Source organism: Dermatophagoides farinae, chromosome 4, assembly GCF_024713945.1.
Source record: "Dermatophagoides farinae isolate YC_2012a chromosome 4, ASM2471394v1, whole genome shotgun sequence".
Taxonomy (NCBI): domain Eukaryota; kingdom Metazoa; phylum Arthropoda; class Arachnida; order Sarcoptiformes; family Pyroglyphidae; genus Dermatophagoides; species Dermatophagoides farinae.
In genome coordinates this window covers 4,171,181-4,187,621 of record NC_134680.1, presented here as the reverse complement: position 1 = coordinate 4,187,621, position 16,441 = coordinate 4,171,181, and the positions used below count along the sequence as shown (strand labels likewise).

The 16,441-nt window shown below is 28.8% G+C and overlaps 7 protein-coding genes across 7 annotated transcripts; 4 read left to right on the top strand and 3 right to left on the bottom strand.

Moving 5' to 3' along the window:
* The first annotated feature begins 3,665 nt into the window (after positions 1-3,665).
* On the top strand, positions 3,666-7,636 carry LOC124490947 (uncharacterized). Its single transcript, XM_075729863.1, has 4 exons — positions 3,666-4,840; positions 5,723-6,468; positions 6,554-6,727; positions 6,798-7,636. Exons 2-4 carry the CDS (start codon positions 6,259-6,261, stop codon positions 7,008-7,010), a joined length of 597 nt encoding a protein of 198 aa, XP_075585978.1. The 5' UTR covers positions 3,666-4,840; positions 5,723-6,258; the 3' UTR covers positions 7,011-7,636.
* On the bottom strand, positions 7,495-8,784 carry LOC124490945 (uncharacterized). Its single transcript, XM_047053533.2, has 2 exons — positions 8,661-8,784; positions 7,495-8,592 (listed from the first exon to the last, which is right to left on the bottom strand). The coding sequence occupies exon 2, from the start codon at positions 8,553-8,555 to the stop codon at positions 7,800-7,802; it is 756 nt and encodes a 251-aa protein (XP_046909489.1). The 5' UTR covers positions 8,556-8,592; positions 8,661-8,784; the 3' UTR covers positions 7,495-7,799.
* Positions 8,785-9,323: 539 nt separating this feature from the next.
* Positions 9,324-9,830, top strand: LOC124490951 (immediate early response 3-interacting protein 1). The gene is made up of 2 exons (XM_047053540.2): positions 9,324-9,462; positions 9,526-9,830. Exons 1-2 carry the CDS (start codon positions 9,372-9,374, stop codon positions 9,747-9,749), a joined length of 315 nt encoding a protein of 104 aa, XP_046909496.1. The 5' UTR covers positions 9,324-9,371; the 3' UTR covers positions 9,750-9,830.
* Positions 9,831-9,885: 55 nt separating this feature from the next.
* Positions 9,886-10,919, top strand: LOC124490253 (uncharacterized). Its single transcript, XM_047052725.2, has one exon. The coding sequence runs from the start codon at positions 9,886-9,888 to the stop codon at positions 10,861-10,863; it is 978 nt and encodes a 325-aa protein (XP_046908681.2). The 3' UTR covers positions 10,864-10,919.
* A 920-nt stretch (positions 10,920-11,839) lies between these two features.
* LOC124490944 (uncharacterized) lies at positions 11,840-13,716 on the bottom strand. The gene is made up of 2 exons (XM_047053532.2): positions 13,166-13,716; positions 11,840-13,085 (listed from the first exon to the last, which is right to left on the bottom strand). Exons 1-2 carry the CDS (start codon positions 13,455-13,457, stop codon positions 12,034-12,036), a joined length of 1,344 nt encoding a protein of 447 aa, XP_046909488.1. The 5' UTR covers positions 13,458-13,716; the 3' UTR covers positions 11,840-12,033.
* Positions 13,717-14,539: 823 nt separating this feature from the next.
* Positions 14,540-16,217, top strand: LOC124490948 (transmembrane protein 222). Its single transcript, XM_047053537.2, has 3 exons — positions 14,540-15,133; positions 15,200-15,330; positions 15,414-16,217. Exons 1-3 carry the CDS (start codon positions 14,795-14,797, stop codon positions 15,565-15,567), a joined length of 624 nt encoding a protein of 207 aa, XP_046909493.2. The 5' UTR covers positions 14,540-14,794; the 3' UTR covers positions 15,568-16,217.
* On the bottom strand, positions 15,558-16,254 carry LOC124490949 (mite allergen Der f 21.0101-like). Its single transcript, XM_047053538.2, has 2 exons — positions 16,098-16,254; positions 15,558-16,040 (listed from the first exon to the last, which is right to left on the bottom strand). Exons 1-2 carry the CDS (start codon positions 16,144-16,146, stop codon positions 15,679-15,681), a joined length of 411 nt encoding a protein of 136 aa, XP_046909494.1. The 5' UTR covers positions 16,147-16,254; the 3' UTR covers positions 15,558-15,678.
* Between the last annotated feature and the right edge of the window lie 187 nt (positions 16,255-16,441).

The window sequence follows — 16,441 nt, the reverse complement described above, 5'->3', positions numbered from 1 at the left end:
GATGATGGCACACGGTCATAATCAATCAATCAATCAGTTGAAATTTTCAAAGAAAAAAAAATTGTGGTTATTGAGAATGATTGTGTGTATGTGTGTGTCCAGGTCGATTCATTCAGGTCGTCATTATCATCATTATCGACATGTCAAACATTAAATACGATGTCCCTTCCCCCCCCGGTATACACCTTATGAAGAACCTTAGAAAAAAAGAACAAAAAAAAAAGAAATTTAATTGAATTTTTTTTTCTTCATCATCGTTGTTCCTGCAAAAAAAAATATGGTCACCATTCTTATATAATCATCATCATCATCATCATTCACAATTCGATTATATGGTATGTTGATTTTCGTTTGTCATCGTAAACATTTATTATCTCTTTTTATTCAGATGTTTGCTGCACAGTGTTTTCAGTTGTCTGTTTTCGTTGTCATCATTTATCAACTATTTATTCAATCCGATGGTCATGATCATCATCACACACACACACACACACTCATATAGAAAAAAAATGTATTAATTGTAATCATCATCCATCCTTCCCACTATAAGGAACCATCACATTGTTCCAAAAAAGATTATAAAAAAAATCAAAAAGTTTTGTTTGTATGGTATTTTTCACTATCACTCTTTTTTTCTGAATTTTTTTTTCTTCAATTCATTGAATTTCCGTTTAGTTTTTCCATTACATACGAATAGAATGAATAGAAAAACGAGAGAAAAAAAAATTTCAGCCACAAATCCATCATTCACAATTTTTTTTCTTTCTGTTCACTTGTACAAAACTGATTTAAAGTTGGAGAAGAAAAAAAAATTCAAATTTAAATACAAAGCGCATTCGAATTCGACACCGTTTGTCCTGAAATGAAAATGAAATTTTTTTTTTTTTTTTGAAAAATCAAATTCAAATCTAACAACAACAGAAGAAGAAAAATATTTTGATGGAAATTTATTTGATTCTTTCGATGATGATGATGATGATGATGATAATGATGAGAAAGGTCAAAGCTATAAATTTAAATTCTCACCTAAAAAAGAAAATTTTTTTTTTATTTATTGATTCGTATCAAATGTGAATTTTTTTTCACGTAAATATCAATTTTTTTAGGGATCGATTGATCATAAAGGATTTGATTGTCATTGTTGATGATGATGATGATGATGATGACAAATTATATTCGAATTTGTAGAAAGGAAAAAAAACAAAATTTCATCTATAATCTAAACATTTGATATAATTCACTACACGATAATAATAATTATGATGATTATGATTATGATTGATTGATTGGTGTGACGACGATGATGATGAACATGACACGATCTCAAAAAAAGAAGAACAAGGTCAAGAACATAACCTTTTTTTTCATTCATATGTTCATTTGTTTGATCGACAAATTATAATGAATTTTTTTTTCTTCACAACAGGTTGTTATTTGTTCAATTGACAATGTTTATATGTTTTTTCATTCATTCATTCATTCATTCATTGATCTTAAATGGAAAAATTTGTCAAATTTTTTTACATTTCAATATATAGATATGATATATGAGTAATAAAGTGATAAAATTATCATCTAAATAGATCGAAAATATTGAATACAATGTATACGATCATTTCAATAACAATAAGCGGTTGGGTTGATCCAATTGATGATGATAATGATCACTATATTCTAATATTTGGCCAGGAAAACAAAACAGAAAAAAAATTCATCATTCACGGAAATTCAATTCATTATTATGACATTCAATAATAACTAACTACATATAATCAAAAGGAAAAAATAAGATAATTTCAATCAACAAGAATATAAATTAAAATGATCATCATCGATGATGATGATGATGCTGATGATAACAGTGAAATAAAAATTGTCCTTATAATAATGCCGTGTGCGTGTGTGTTTGTTGATTACAGAGTTCACACATCTGTCGGTGGTAATATGGCATCCGTACATACATTCATCCATTCATTCATCATGATGATGGTGATCATCATCATTCGATTTCCTCTATTGTTTTCATTTTCATTTTAATTTTTTTTTCTTCATTATAAAATGAAACGAAGAAGAAAATGAAAAAAAAATCCAAACTTATCATTGTTATCGTATGTTGATTATGATGATGATGATGATGATGATGTGATGGGCGGCTGATGCTTTATACAATGATGATAATGTTATGATAATGCTGGAAATGGATCAACAAAAAAACAAAATTTGATACCGAATAAAGGCGATAATTTTGAAGCCGGTTGATGTGATGATTACGATGATGATGGTAAGGTGTATTTTAGGCCAAAAAAAATGAAGGAAGAAAGAATATTTACTTCCTCGCTTCTGGTCTGATGTATCTATTGATGATGCAAATGATGATGGCAACGAATCGATTATGACAGTAAGACTTGTATTATTATATACTGTAGTGGTCGTTGCCAGACCAATCATTATTATCATCTTGAATGAATGTGTATGCATGTGTCTGTGTGTTTTCATCATCAATTTCCGGTAGTTACAACATGTCATGTTATTATTTATTTGTGGATTTATATGTGTGTGATATTTGAAAATTGTCGATCCAATTAGATCATGATGATGATGATGATGATTACTGAATTTAATGATGAATACCATACCGATCTAAACGATTTTCTTCTCCTTTTCACATTGGATTATGATTGATGATGATGGTTTTATTCTTTTTCAATTTTTATCTTGGATTCATTTGTTATTGGTTATATTACTAGGGTAGTAGTGGTCAATTTTTTTTTCATTGTAATCACCTATAATAAACATATGGACAAAAGAGAAATTAATATATGGAATGAAAACATTAACAAACAAATGTAGGAGGGGGAGAAAAAAAAGGTCACAAACGAAAAAAAAAATTTAACAAGTAAATAATGAAATGGAAGAAGAAATTTGCATAAACAATTTGATTACATCATCGTCATTCATGATCATCATGAATCGAATATATTTCTTTTATTTCTTTTTCGGAATTTTAATCTTTTTCTTTGAAAATGATAACCCAATCTACAATTTTCAGACAGACAGCAGCTAAAAAAAAAATATTGAAATTTTTTTGTCCATTTCATTTTCATTTTCATTTTCGTAAACGTGACAATTTTCACATACACGATAAATGATTATTTTTTTTCACACATTATTTAAACAACAAAATTCAATAGAAAAAAAAATGATGACGATGACGATGATGAATAAAATTGATCCATAATATTCGACAAACACAAAAACTCACAGACACAAACAAATGATGATCATAAATATGATATGTTGTGAGAAACATCTGGATGACCTGATGGCCTTTTTTTTAACAAATTTGATTCAAATTCGTTAATTATATTATATGATTATTATGATTACGGGTATTATTTCCACAATACAGCAGCAGCAGCAGCAGCAACATCAGGTTAAAAGATATCCGGTAATATGAAACCAAAAAAAAAAAAAATATCCGATGAGATGTGAATCGATCTACGAATGATAATAAGAAAAAGATTCGAATACACATGCACACACACACACATCATTATCATTCGATTTGCTTCATCATCATCACATCTGTGAATGGGAGATAATTTGAGCAAGTTATTTTTTTTTCTTTACATATATAATAGATTCGAATTCGAATTTCCTTCCGTATAGTGTTTTATTTGATTCGATTTGATTGTATCATCATCATCATCAATAATTGAAATCAAATTTTATAAAGAATGATGGATTATTGAATCGAAACAAAATTGAAAGAAAAAAAACAACCCATAATCATCATTGTTATGATTACGGATATTTTACATGATGTGGATTTGTTTTCTTTTTCAAAATACGGCAAAAAAAAACTGAGACGGGAAAATGAAAATGAAAACATATATTTTTGTTTTCTCCAATCCTGTATAATAACAAGTTTTTGAATCGAATATCCAAAATTATTATTGATGATGAATGAATGATGAATTCTCATTCATTCATTCATTCATTCCATTGGGATTTGGTATTTCCGTTTTTTTTTGCTACCGAGGTCAATTGAAATGTTCAATCGACCACTACTACAAAAGAAAGATGTTTTGATTTGGAAGAAAAAAAATTTTTTGAAATTGTCAACTTGATTTCACCATATGATAAATTCATGACATTTGTGACATTCAAAAAAAAACGAATGAATGAATGAATGAATGGGTTAAATTCATTAACACCATTATCGAAAAAAAAGGCAACAAAAGGTTTTTGTGTGTGTGTGTGTGTGTGTGTGTGTGTATGTGATAATGAATATCGGAAACTTGACACTTGATAACTGCGATGGAGCTTAGTGATAGATTCATTTTTCAACAATGTGGACAAAACATTTTTTTTTGTCATCATTGTCATGGTCTTATCGTCTAAAAATGATTATCATTTCTATTGTGGTGATTGAATCATGGTCACAAAATGTTTTTCACGCTAGATATTGAATGATGAATGGCATAAAGCGAATTTTATTAATGAAAACACGAAAAACATTTGAACCTTACAATACACAGTATGAACAATGTCACAGTGCTAATATAGCGACAACAGTAGCGTTGCGTTTTCTACATAGCATCATCATCATTTGAACTAAAGTATGAATTTAATTAAAAAAAAAAATAAGATTAGTGAATGATTATGAAACGATAAAACTTCCTATTTCGCAGTTGCAAATTATTCTATACATACACACACGTAGATCATTGTATTTGTGAATTGGTTATTTTGATCTCCAAAATGATTCGAACCAAAAATGATTTTTTTTACCATTTCCATTCGAAACACAAATTCATCCGGATATAATCTATTCGAGGTATGGTCCATTTTAAATTTTTTTTTGTTGATCTGTTTTTTTCTTAAAAAAAAAGATTGCAATCATATTTATGTGGACAAAGACATTATTATTATCATCATTATCTCATCATTATCATCACTAGCACAATTGTCATCATCATCATCATCATCATCCAATTCGATTCGAATCAGAAAAAATTCGGTATTACATACTCAGCAAAACAAGATGATTGTCATTGTTTATTATTATTATAATGATAATAATTCTCAACAAAAGCAACAACAATCACACTGATCTAATCAGACGACGAAAAAAAAATAAACGATAACAATTCGAAAGAAGAAGAAAAAAAAATTGGACACAAGTGTTAAATAGATATAACCATCATACACACATATATCCTGATCCTTTTCATCATCATCGTCATAAGAAATATTTCGGACAATCCTACGTTTGTTTTCCGTTCATCAAACAACAACAACAACAACATATTATCGAACAAAACTGAAATTGAACGTTTAAGATCTGAACTCTGAACCTGGTCTCTGTGTGTTTTTGTCCTGTCCTTGTTTACATCATCATCATGTTTAGCAATGTTTTTTGCATCCACACACACACACACCCGATGATCGACCCGAACGATGATGATGATGGATCCGAATTGATTGTATGATGGACCAATAACAATGGTGGCAATATATTTAAAAAAAAAATAAAAATTAAATTGAATAGGATGGCGTGGCATGGAATGTGTGTGTGATGTAGTGAAGTTCAATTCCTGATTTTTTTTTGTTCTTTTTCTTCTTTTCCTTAGTCTCTGTTTTTTATTTTTTCTTCTTCTCTTTTCATCGTTATCATTTTAGTATAGTTTGATTGATTATATTTTTTTTTCTCTTTTAGGCAAACATGTCAAATGTCAAAGGGTTTCTTGAAAAAATCATCATCATCATATTTATTGTCGTATTTACAGTAGTAGTTGGTGTTTGGATCGGCCTATCAACAAAAAAAAATGAATCTTAAGAATGGATCTCTTTTTTTTTCGTTATCATCATATCATTGTGTCCGAAGAGTGAAAATAAAAAACGGACGGACACAGAGTATAGTGATGATGATGATGATGATGGTGATGACCAACCGAATCGAATCCATCCGCCCATCTAAGTTTTAGAAAGGAAAAAATGAGCAAGACAAAAAATGATATAAAAATGCGATCGATTTGTTTGAAAAAATCATCATTCGACGATCACTTAAAAGCCATTTTAAAGTCTAACTATTTTTATTTGTTTTTTTTACATTGTGTAGCTGTATTGTGTGTGTTTTGCTGTTGTAAACATCATCCTGTCTTTCAAGTGTGATCATTTTTCGTTTGTTTGTGTTTTGCTCATCCAAATTTTTATTTTTTCTTAAAAAATTCAAATACCTACATCAGAAAAAAAATGTTGTTTTACAATCGATTCACCTATTGTTTGTTGGCCATCGCTGTTATTGCCATAATAAATGTCAATGCACAAGGCGGTTTCGATGCTATGGATGGACAATTTAAAGAAGGTGGTAGTGGCCGAGAAAGAATTCAGGCAGCTGTACAGACAAAACATACGGTCGAAATGAAACCTGTTGATATTCCATACGAAGACATTGAGCCACAGGTAAAATAAAACAAAATCATCCTCATTATCTTTTCAATAATTTGTTCAACAATTGATTTGTTTCAATTTTTTTTTATTTATTTAGGTAATCGAAGTTGAAGGTGGTGCCCTACCATTGGAAATTCATTTCAAATCAAGCTCATCACGTATCCGTGTACATCAAACACATGAAGCAGCTGGTGCTGGTGAAGTTGAACAAACTTCATCGGAAGAAGAACCACATCGACTTATTCACGAAGTTAAAAAACCAATTATTCAGGTTCGTTTTTAATGAAATTAATTAATTGATTCAATTCATACTAATAACCCATTCGTTCAAAAAAAAATAGGAAGTCCGTGAAATCATCACACCATACCGTAAAGTGGTTCAAGAAATTCAACCTGTTATGGAAGAAATTCATACAATTGTTGCCAAAGGTGAAGCACGAAGAAATTTTGATCGTACACAAACTAAAACACGTGGTGGCCGTGGCTCATTGGCATCACCATCGGCACGTGCACAATCGGCTGGTAGCTCTGGAAGCTCAACATCGCCATTCTAATTATGATAATTATTATTTTATTAATAATAATAATGATAAAATCATTATTCATAGTGAAAATTATCCGATACAATATAATAATAGTATCATTATCATTATCATCATTATTGCCATCATTGTCATCCATTGGTTATATAGCCATCATTTATCATTATCATCATTATCATCATTTCAAATTCATTCAATTCATCAAATGATGATCCACCATCGCCTTTCCAGAAAAAAAAACGATTTTCAACAACAACAAATTAATAGAATGAATGAATGAATAAAGTATCTCGATCGATTATCGTCATCATCATAGACAAACAAACAAACATACCAATGAATGTCTATATTCTTTCATCAATGTACTATTATATTAGTTTCGATGACGATAAGATATTAGTTCATCCGATTGGTTTGTTGGTGGTAGTTTTTTTTTCTCATTTATAAATAATCGATACATCACTCACACACACACACACATTAAATAAATTGATGACCATCATTTGTTTGTTTGTTTATTATTCAAATTATATATTCATATATAAATCACTATCAACATAAATTCAAATATATATTGAATTTTGTGTGTGTGTGTATTTTTTTTTCTTTTTCTCTTAATTAATAATTGTTGTTATTATTATTGTTGTTGTTTTTTTTGTTGTTGTAATTGTTATTATTTTAATCCACATTTTTATTCTTAAAACTTTCTTAGATAATAATAATAATAATGACCTGATATAATCAAAAAAAAAAAAAAATGTTCTTTTTATCATGACCAATGATATATATGGAAATTATCAATCAAATTGTTTGTCGAAGGCCACTGTAAGCATTTGTATGTTGACCAAAACAGAATATGAATATTGGTGCCATAATAATGATGATAAGAAACAATAATGAAACGGCAGTTATGGCAATAAAATTAACATTATGAAATTCAATTTGAATCTCTTCAAGACATGAATGTTTTGTCCAATCCAATAATGATTGTCGCGAATATTGTGGACAACGGCAAAGACCTTGTTCAGAACATATCATCGGTATGAAACGATTATATGATTCCATGTAATCATGAAGTTTTTTTGATTGGTGGCCAAGACCATACGACGAATAATCTACAATTATCGATTGTTGTTGTGGTTCATTAAGAATGGAACGACAATCACCATCATGTTTGCATCGATATCGACAAATTCGATCGATTGAATCATAACTATATGCCGGATCATGACAAAGACAACGATTTTCATGACAAGAAACACGTGGATTTTGTTTTAAATATAATAAAAGTTGTCGATGATATTCTTCCGTACAATCATTATCGATCATTCTATACATTTCGATCGATGCATTTGAACAAGACAATATTTTCGTTAATAATTGATTACAATCTTGATGATATTTACATTGATGATTCGGATTGTAATCATTCTTACTACTTCTTGAAAAACGTTGTTGTTCGATGATGTTGTCGAGAACATTTGATTCAGTGAACATGATCATCATTATCATCAATAATAATAATAAAATTAACCAAATCATTATCATTCGATGCATTTTTTTCTGTAAACAATAAGGAATAAATCACGCCATACTATAGAATTGAAAAAAAGTGATTTTAATATTAATAGATTATCATTTTTTTCAAAATAATATACAAACATTGATATCACTCATTTGTGGCTACTATGGTAATTCTTTTTTTTAAAAAAAACATATACAGTTAAACCCCGCTTAACGCTCAAAATTTTTGGAACGTAACCCCCGCGTTAAGCGGGGTATTACTGCAATTATAATCATCCATGGCTCGATGTATATGATGATGATGATGAAATATTGAATAAAGATCGAATAATTTGTACATGTTCATCATTATCGACATTTGTTTCATCATTAGTTAAATCTTGATTATGATGAACATTTTGTAATACATAGATCCATAGGAATAATTTCACTAAAACAAATATCATTACAATCAACGATAAAATACAAGTCCAATTGAACCATTTGGTTAATGATAATGCAACAATTTTTGTCGGTTGTGTTGGTTGTATCATTTCAAGCATTGTGGAATTGTTTTTAGAATCAATAATTATCAGGTTTCAATCAAAATTTATTCAATATAATCTAATTGATTGATGTTAATGATAAAATGTTGATGTAAAATAGAAAAAAAAATTTTCATTTTTCGAATTTTATACAACCTGTAACAATTTTATAGCGTGATTTCATATATGAACAGCATTATTATTGTGATCACGTGTATTCAAGAATTCTGTCAACGCGTCAAATCAAATCAAGTGGATTCTCGGTTTGTTTTTGGATTGAAATTCCAAATCCCAAAAAAAAAAATTATTGACCAAAAAATAAAACATGGCCCTTGGTTTATATTCATTGCTTGAAGCAGCATTATTGGTTATCAATGCTATTGCCATATTGAATGAAGAACGATTTCTTGTCAAATGTAATTTTTGTTTATTATTTTGTCGATTTTTTTTGTCTATTAATTCAATTCATTTATACACAGTTGGTTTAGATCGAAATTCATTAATATCATCTGCATCATTGAATCAGGCAAATATACCATATGGAGGTGGATATGGACCACAATCAACAGCAATGCCACAGCCATCAATAATGTCACCAAAAATGCAAATTCTAAATCTATTACATTCGATAAGAACGGTTGCACGTGTACCATTAATAGCAATCAATATTGTTGTCATTATATTTAAATTATTATTTGGATGAAAATTTAATTTCACTGTTTTCGAATTCTTTTTTTTTATTATAGAAAACCATATATTAAAATATGCTTTTTGGGTGATATAATTTCGTGAAGTTTGTTACAATTTTTTTTTTAATTTTCCAAAAAATCGATTTTCAAATGATTTCGAATAACGATACTATTAATAGTAATGATGATAATAAATTATTATCGGATGAGAAAAGTATATCAACAACAAAATTCGATAGTCAACAAGAAATGGTGACAACAAAAAGTGAACAACAACAACAACAACAGCAACAAAAACAAGAACAGATACAGCCGAAAACAAGTGGTGAAAATTTTGGTCAAAGACAAAGTGATAGTCCGAAACAAAATGAAAAACGTTTGATTAGTTTGACGGAAAATCTACAAAAAATTCGCATTGCTATTGCTGATTGGTCACCAAAATCTGATTGCGATGATTTACCGAAAAGACCCGGTTGGCGATGTCCAACTTCGAGTAATCATCAATCGACTACAACCACATTGAATGCGGAAATTGAAAAATTTTCTAATGAAAAATTTGAATCACTACTAATGATCAAATCGGATACATCCATATCATCGAATGGTCCATTGAAAGAATTCATCAGGAAACAAAAACCAAATGTTTGTCATCAGGCTAAAATTACATTTAAACTTGATCCAAATATTGTGATTGAAGCAGCACAAAGAGCTGATGTTCTTGATCGACAACCAATACGTGCACCATCATTATCATCGATATCGGATTCAGAAAAAAAGAAAAAACAACAACAACAAAAACAACCTCAGCAACGGAAAACATCATCAAAAGAACGGTCATCATCAATGTCAGTCAAATCATCTGATAATAATAAAACAAATAAATTCAATAAAACAATGATGATTATTGATGAAAATATTTCACCATTAATACGAAATTCATTACAACGTGTACAAGTATTCTCATTAATAACCGATGTTCAAGATACACAAGATACAATGATTGAAACGACGATTGATAGTTCACCAAAAAGTACAACAACAACAACAACAGCAGCAACAACAACACCAACGAGTAATAATGAAACATTCGAACAACAGCAACAAAATATTCGAAAATCTATTGATTGATTGTGATATCATATTCTCCATTCCTTATTAATTATTTGTGAAAAAAAACAATCAAAAAAAAATTCATGAAAATATTTCTAAATTCGTTTTATTTGATCTTTACATGTCCTAATAGGTAAAGATCTATTATTATTATTTGCACTTGAATGACATTTTTTTTAAATGGATTAATTAATCTAAAATTGTTATTGACAAATCAAAAATCTTTTCTCAAAAATGATCTCGACATACATTATTGATTAATTGAAAACAATGATTGATTGATTGATTAATCGATACGATATTGATATGATGATTAGAGATCATTTTTTTTTTTGGCTGATGAAGAGGATCCATCCATATGTTAATATCAGGGATTAATAATTAACAAAAATTAAAATTTCAATGAAAAAAAAAATTAGATAGTGATGGGAGCCTACCGTGATAAATCTATCGATAATATCGATATATATTTATTATTTATTATTTTGATAAATGTTTGCCAGAAAATATAAACTTTGATTAGTCATTTTGTCAACTGCCATGAAATAAATTTTTGTATATACGAAAATTAATACGAAAAATTACGCCGGAAACCGACAAGGGGGAAAATTGCCAGACTATTCATCATTATCATCATCAAGACATTGAACTATGATGATAAAATATTTTGAAATTTTTTTTGGCCTAATTTTTTTCTCATGAAAATATATATAAAAAAAAATGATGATGAAAAAGGCCGGAATCTTGTTGTGCCGATTATATTATTTGAATTCATTCAAAGCGAAAAAATTTGCATCAATGTGTGTGTGTGTTTGAGACAATCAATTTGTGATTACATAAAAAATCAGATAAATAAAGAGAAAAATTGTACAAATTGATTGATTGACTAATTGATTGACAGTTGTGACTGAATTTCTTGTTTTTCTCTTTCTCTCTCTCTCTCTCTCTCACACACACATTCACAAAAAAGAGGGTAATGTTGATGTATTGAAAATTAGGGCGCGGTTCAATTTTTTTTATTGAATTTTTATTTTCAAGGTTACAAACTTGTTGTATCATTCACAAATGTTCATTGATTAAAATTTAAATTAATTTTTCTTTTTTTTCTGAAAATATAAAAACAAACAAAGAGTATTAGAGGTTTGAATAAAAAGTTGATATAGAATTTTTTTTTCTTTAAAAAAAAAATCAGAATCCATTAGCCGATGATGAAGATGTTGATTTTTTCGATGATTTTGTTGATTTAGTTGATTGAATTTTAGATGATGGATTGTTCACTGATGACGATGATGGTGGTGTAACCTTATTTTTCATCTGATTAGTGGTACCTTGTTCTCGTTGTTGTTGTTGCAATTTTTGTTGTTCACCATTTACTTTTTCATTGTCATTATGATTTTCTTTGATTATCGATTCTTGTTGTTGTTGTTGTTGTTGTTGTTGTTGATGATCAATACTATTTGGTACTTTGTTTACATCGCCATTTTGACCATTCATATGATTGTTCATTATTTTTTGATTATTATCAATTTTTTTATCCATCACCTTCATCATATCGTTGGAAATAATTTGATCAACAGCAGCCGTTACTTGATCTTTGAATTGTTGAATTTTTTTTTGTTCAACAATGTCGTCGGTAGAAATTGTTGTTGTTGCTGTTGATTTTTGTTGCTGTTGTTGTTGTTGTTGTTGTTGATCACCACCAATTGATTTGGATAAATTTGGATTATTGGAAATTGTTTCGACCATTTTTTCCATTGTTGATGATAATTTTTCCATGGCAACATCCGGTTTGATTACTTTTTGATCATCACTTTTCAATGATTTTGGTGGCGAAATCAACGTACCATTGGTGATGAAATTCGGTTTAAAACGATCCATAATGGCTATTAATCGTATGATAAAAAAATGTCCTTTAGCATAATGTTTCAAATGTTCATTCAAATGTTTAACAAATATCCATAAACGAGCAAACATTTTTTTCGTCGATTCTTGATCCTGAACATTTTGATGCGGTTCTGGAAGCGGCATCCAATATTCTAATTTCATTTCCAATGATGAAAGAAATTGATCTAATTTTCCATAGAATCCATCGACTGTCATTAATTCTGAACATTGTTTCCAGATTACCATAGGAATGGCAACGACATTATCACGAATAATAATGGATAAATCAAACATTTGTCGTAATCGTTTATCAACAATTTCCACACCATTACATGCCATTTTATCAATCATTTCAACTGTTATGATAAGTTTTAAGACATAAAAAAAATGATTACAAATTACAATCATCAATTCAATCAATCATTCATACACTTACCAGGTTTTCGAGGTACATAATGAACAATATTTATGGCCATAGAATTGATACCTTGTTCAACTTGACCCATTACAATCGATAACATACCAGTACCGGATTTGATTCGTGCATAATTATCTTCAACATAGATTATGATACGATTAATCAATGGAATTTTCTCTTTTAAACGATTAACAATAGCCAAATGAAATAATGGATGTTTCAGATCATCATCATCATTGTTGTTTGAATTTGATGCAATAACATTGGTAACCGTATTGGATGGGACTGATGATGAAGATGGTGAAGACATGATGATGAACGAAATGTTGTTCTTTACAAAATGGAATTTATCCAATCAATATATTCAAATCGAAGCTTGACAACAACCGAAAATTGTGACAAAAATTATTAATAAAAATAAAAATCAAATCAGAAATGTTCGTAGTCGTCCTCGTCGTTGTCGTTGTCGTGTGTGTGCGTGAATGTGATAATTATTGACTATACCATCAAATATCAATCACTGTCATTTTATTTGGTGATGATGACAGACCAGAAAAAAAACCAAAAACAAAAAAAAAATTTATGATCATTCGAGAAATAACAAGATAAAATCAGACAATTTTTTTGGGTAGTGGCATAAAAAAAATATAAAAAAAAATTCATTTGATAATTTGCTTAAATTTTTTTTTCTTTTTTTCTATTTGATTGATTAACGTTCGAACGTTTGTGTACAATATTGTATTAGATGATTGTCAATTCGTAGAAGTATAGGATGTATGCATGCATATGTCAAAAGGATGGTAATTGTATGATTCGATTGATTTTTAGTCAGAAAAAAAGCAAAAAAAAAATCGATCAATCAAATTGAATAATGCAAAAATCAATAAAAACAAAACAACAGCAACGACCATAACCTCGATGATGTTCTTTTTTGAATTTTCATTTTTTCTGTCGGTTGGTTGGTTGGTTAGTTGGTTAGTGACGACGACGACAACAATCAGTCAAAAAAAAAGCGAAAACAATTTTTTTTTTCGTTTTCAAAACTATTTTTGTTCATCATTCAAATGAACATTCGATATGATCGATGATTGAATGTATTTTTTTTTATTAATAGTATCGATATCGATTGATTGATTGATCATAAATGGCCATTTATTGTCCAAATTGATGGATTGATGCGTCATCATCATCATTTTGAATGAAAAAATCAATTGATGCTAATGATCAAATGATTTTCGAGATGTTTTTTCGGGATTAAAAACGAGAAAAAATAACACACATAAATTGACAATACTGAATAATGAAAAAAATAATATTTTCATGTCAAGGATGTTATTGTGTGATCAAGAAAGCGAGAAAGAAAAAAAAATTCAAAATCAAATGAATCATGAAACAATTAGTAGATCAACATGATACTATGATGATCATATTGATGATGATGACAGGTAAAATTAATTGAATTTCGTCATGTCATTTTTTCAAACAAAAAATACCACAAGAATGACAGATTTGGTTGTTTTTATTAAAATTCAGGCCAACCAAAAAGGTCATAAATGTCCATTTTTTCATGATGGTGATGACAATTTGTTGATAAAAATCATTGTAATGAATTAAATTGTCAATCACAGTTATTTGTCAATGTAATGTATGATCATGTCCGTGATAATGGACTGTAGTTTATTATCATCCGATATGATTAAACTACGGCCAATAACAAAACAACAACATTTGATATTTGAACCATATTGTATTGTTTGGTGTTCATTATCATGGTTATCATATTTTATACCATCGATTGGTCATATGGCTATCACTGATTCATGTGGAAATCTTTGGGATTTTTCAGAATCTTTTTTTGTATCCAAAAATAATTTTACATTTGGTCCAGCGATAAAATTTTTACGAATGAATAGTGATAAACAAAATTATTATCATCAATGGGATGATGGTATTAAACGTGCAGCAGTTATTTATGATCATAAAGTTGTAAGTGTATTGAATAAATTTTGTTCAATTATCATTACTTTCATCAAATCATATGATATTCATTAGCATTATATATTATGGTCAAATTGTCATTCATTTGTTTGTGAAGCATTAAATCAAATGTCATATGATGGCCATAATAATCATAATGTTCGATCATTATTATGGCATTTTACATTGAATTCTCATTATGTGAGGTAAGTTTTTTGGATTGTTTGTTTGGTTATCCGATATATAATATTATCTGACAATCAATTCATATACATTTGTTTTTTTAAAGCATCTATTCGATTATACATACATGGTCACTATGGATAATTATCGTCACCATTCTAATATTACTATTCTCTTTACCATCAACATCATCATCATCATCGACAACAACAACAACAACAACAACTGCAATAATAACAACAACAATTCATAAATTTTAGATCTTTTTTGTTTTATTTTTTTATTTCTTCAAAATTTTTCGTCTTTTATATTATAATTATTTCCTCGATGTTGATGATGAAAATTGTGTTATATTAAATTGTGGATTGTATTTAATCATCCGATTTTACAGCTTTAACTTTTTTGGCCAATTCAGCCAAATCTTTAACCAATATTTCGATAGTTGACACTGCTGTTTCAAAGTTATAACGTTCGAACATATTTAAATCGGTACGTTTAGCCTCCTGTTGCATGAATTTCAAGGCACCACGCAAATAGTTTTCTGCGATTGTCAATTCACGAAGAATTTGTTCTTTTAATTCTTTGCTTTTGGTTTTTTCCAATTCTTTATATTGTTCACTGAGCATAAGTAGGCCATGTTCGATTTGATCCATTTTCTCTTCAAATTCTTCCATCAACATATGATCGAATGCATTACGCCATTTATCTTCTGTATCGACATCAACGATGAAACCTAAAATGAACAGAAGATTGGTTATTATTTTCAAAAAAACTTACAAAATTTACAAACCGGAAACAGAAACAGCCATTACAATGGCACAGAAAATAATGAATTTCATTTTTCAAATTTTTTTTGTCGTTGTTTTTGATTCGATTGAAATAAAGAACATATAGTAGTTGACTATGCAATGACCGTTCGATTGAATGATGATTTATTTATATATCGATCGATGGATCATTATTGATCATAAAATTGATACATTTATTGATAAAATCAATAGGATTATGATCTTGAGATTTTTCTAGATTGAATGTACTTGTACTTTGGACCGAATACATATCTGAACAATTATAATTGTTTTTCATAAAGTAAAACTCTTATTTTTGATTGTAATTTTGATTATCATTGATATA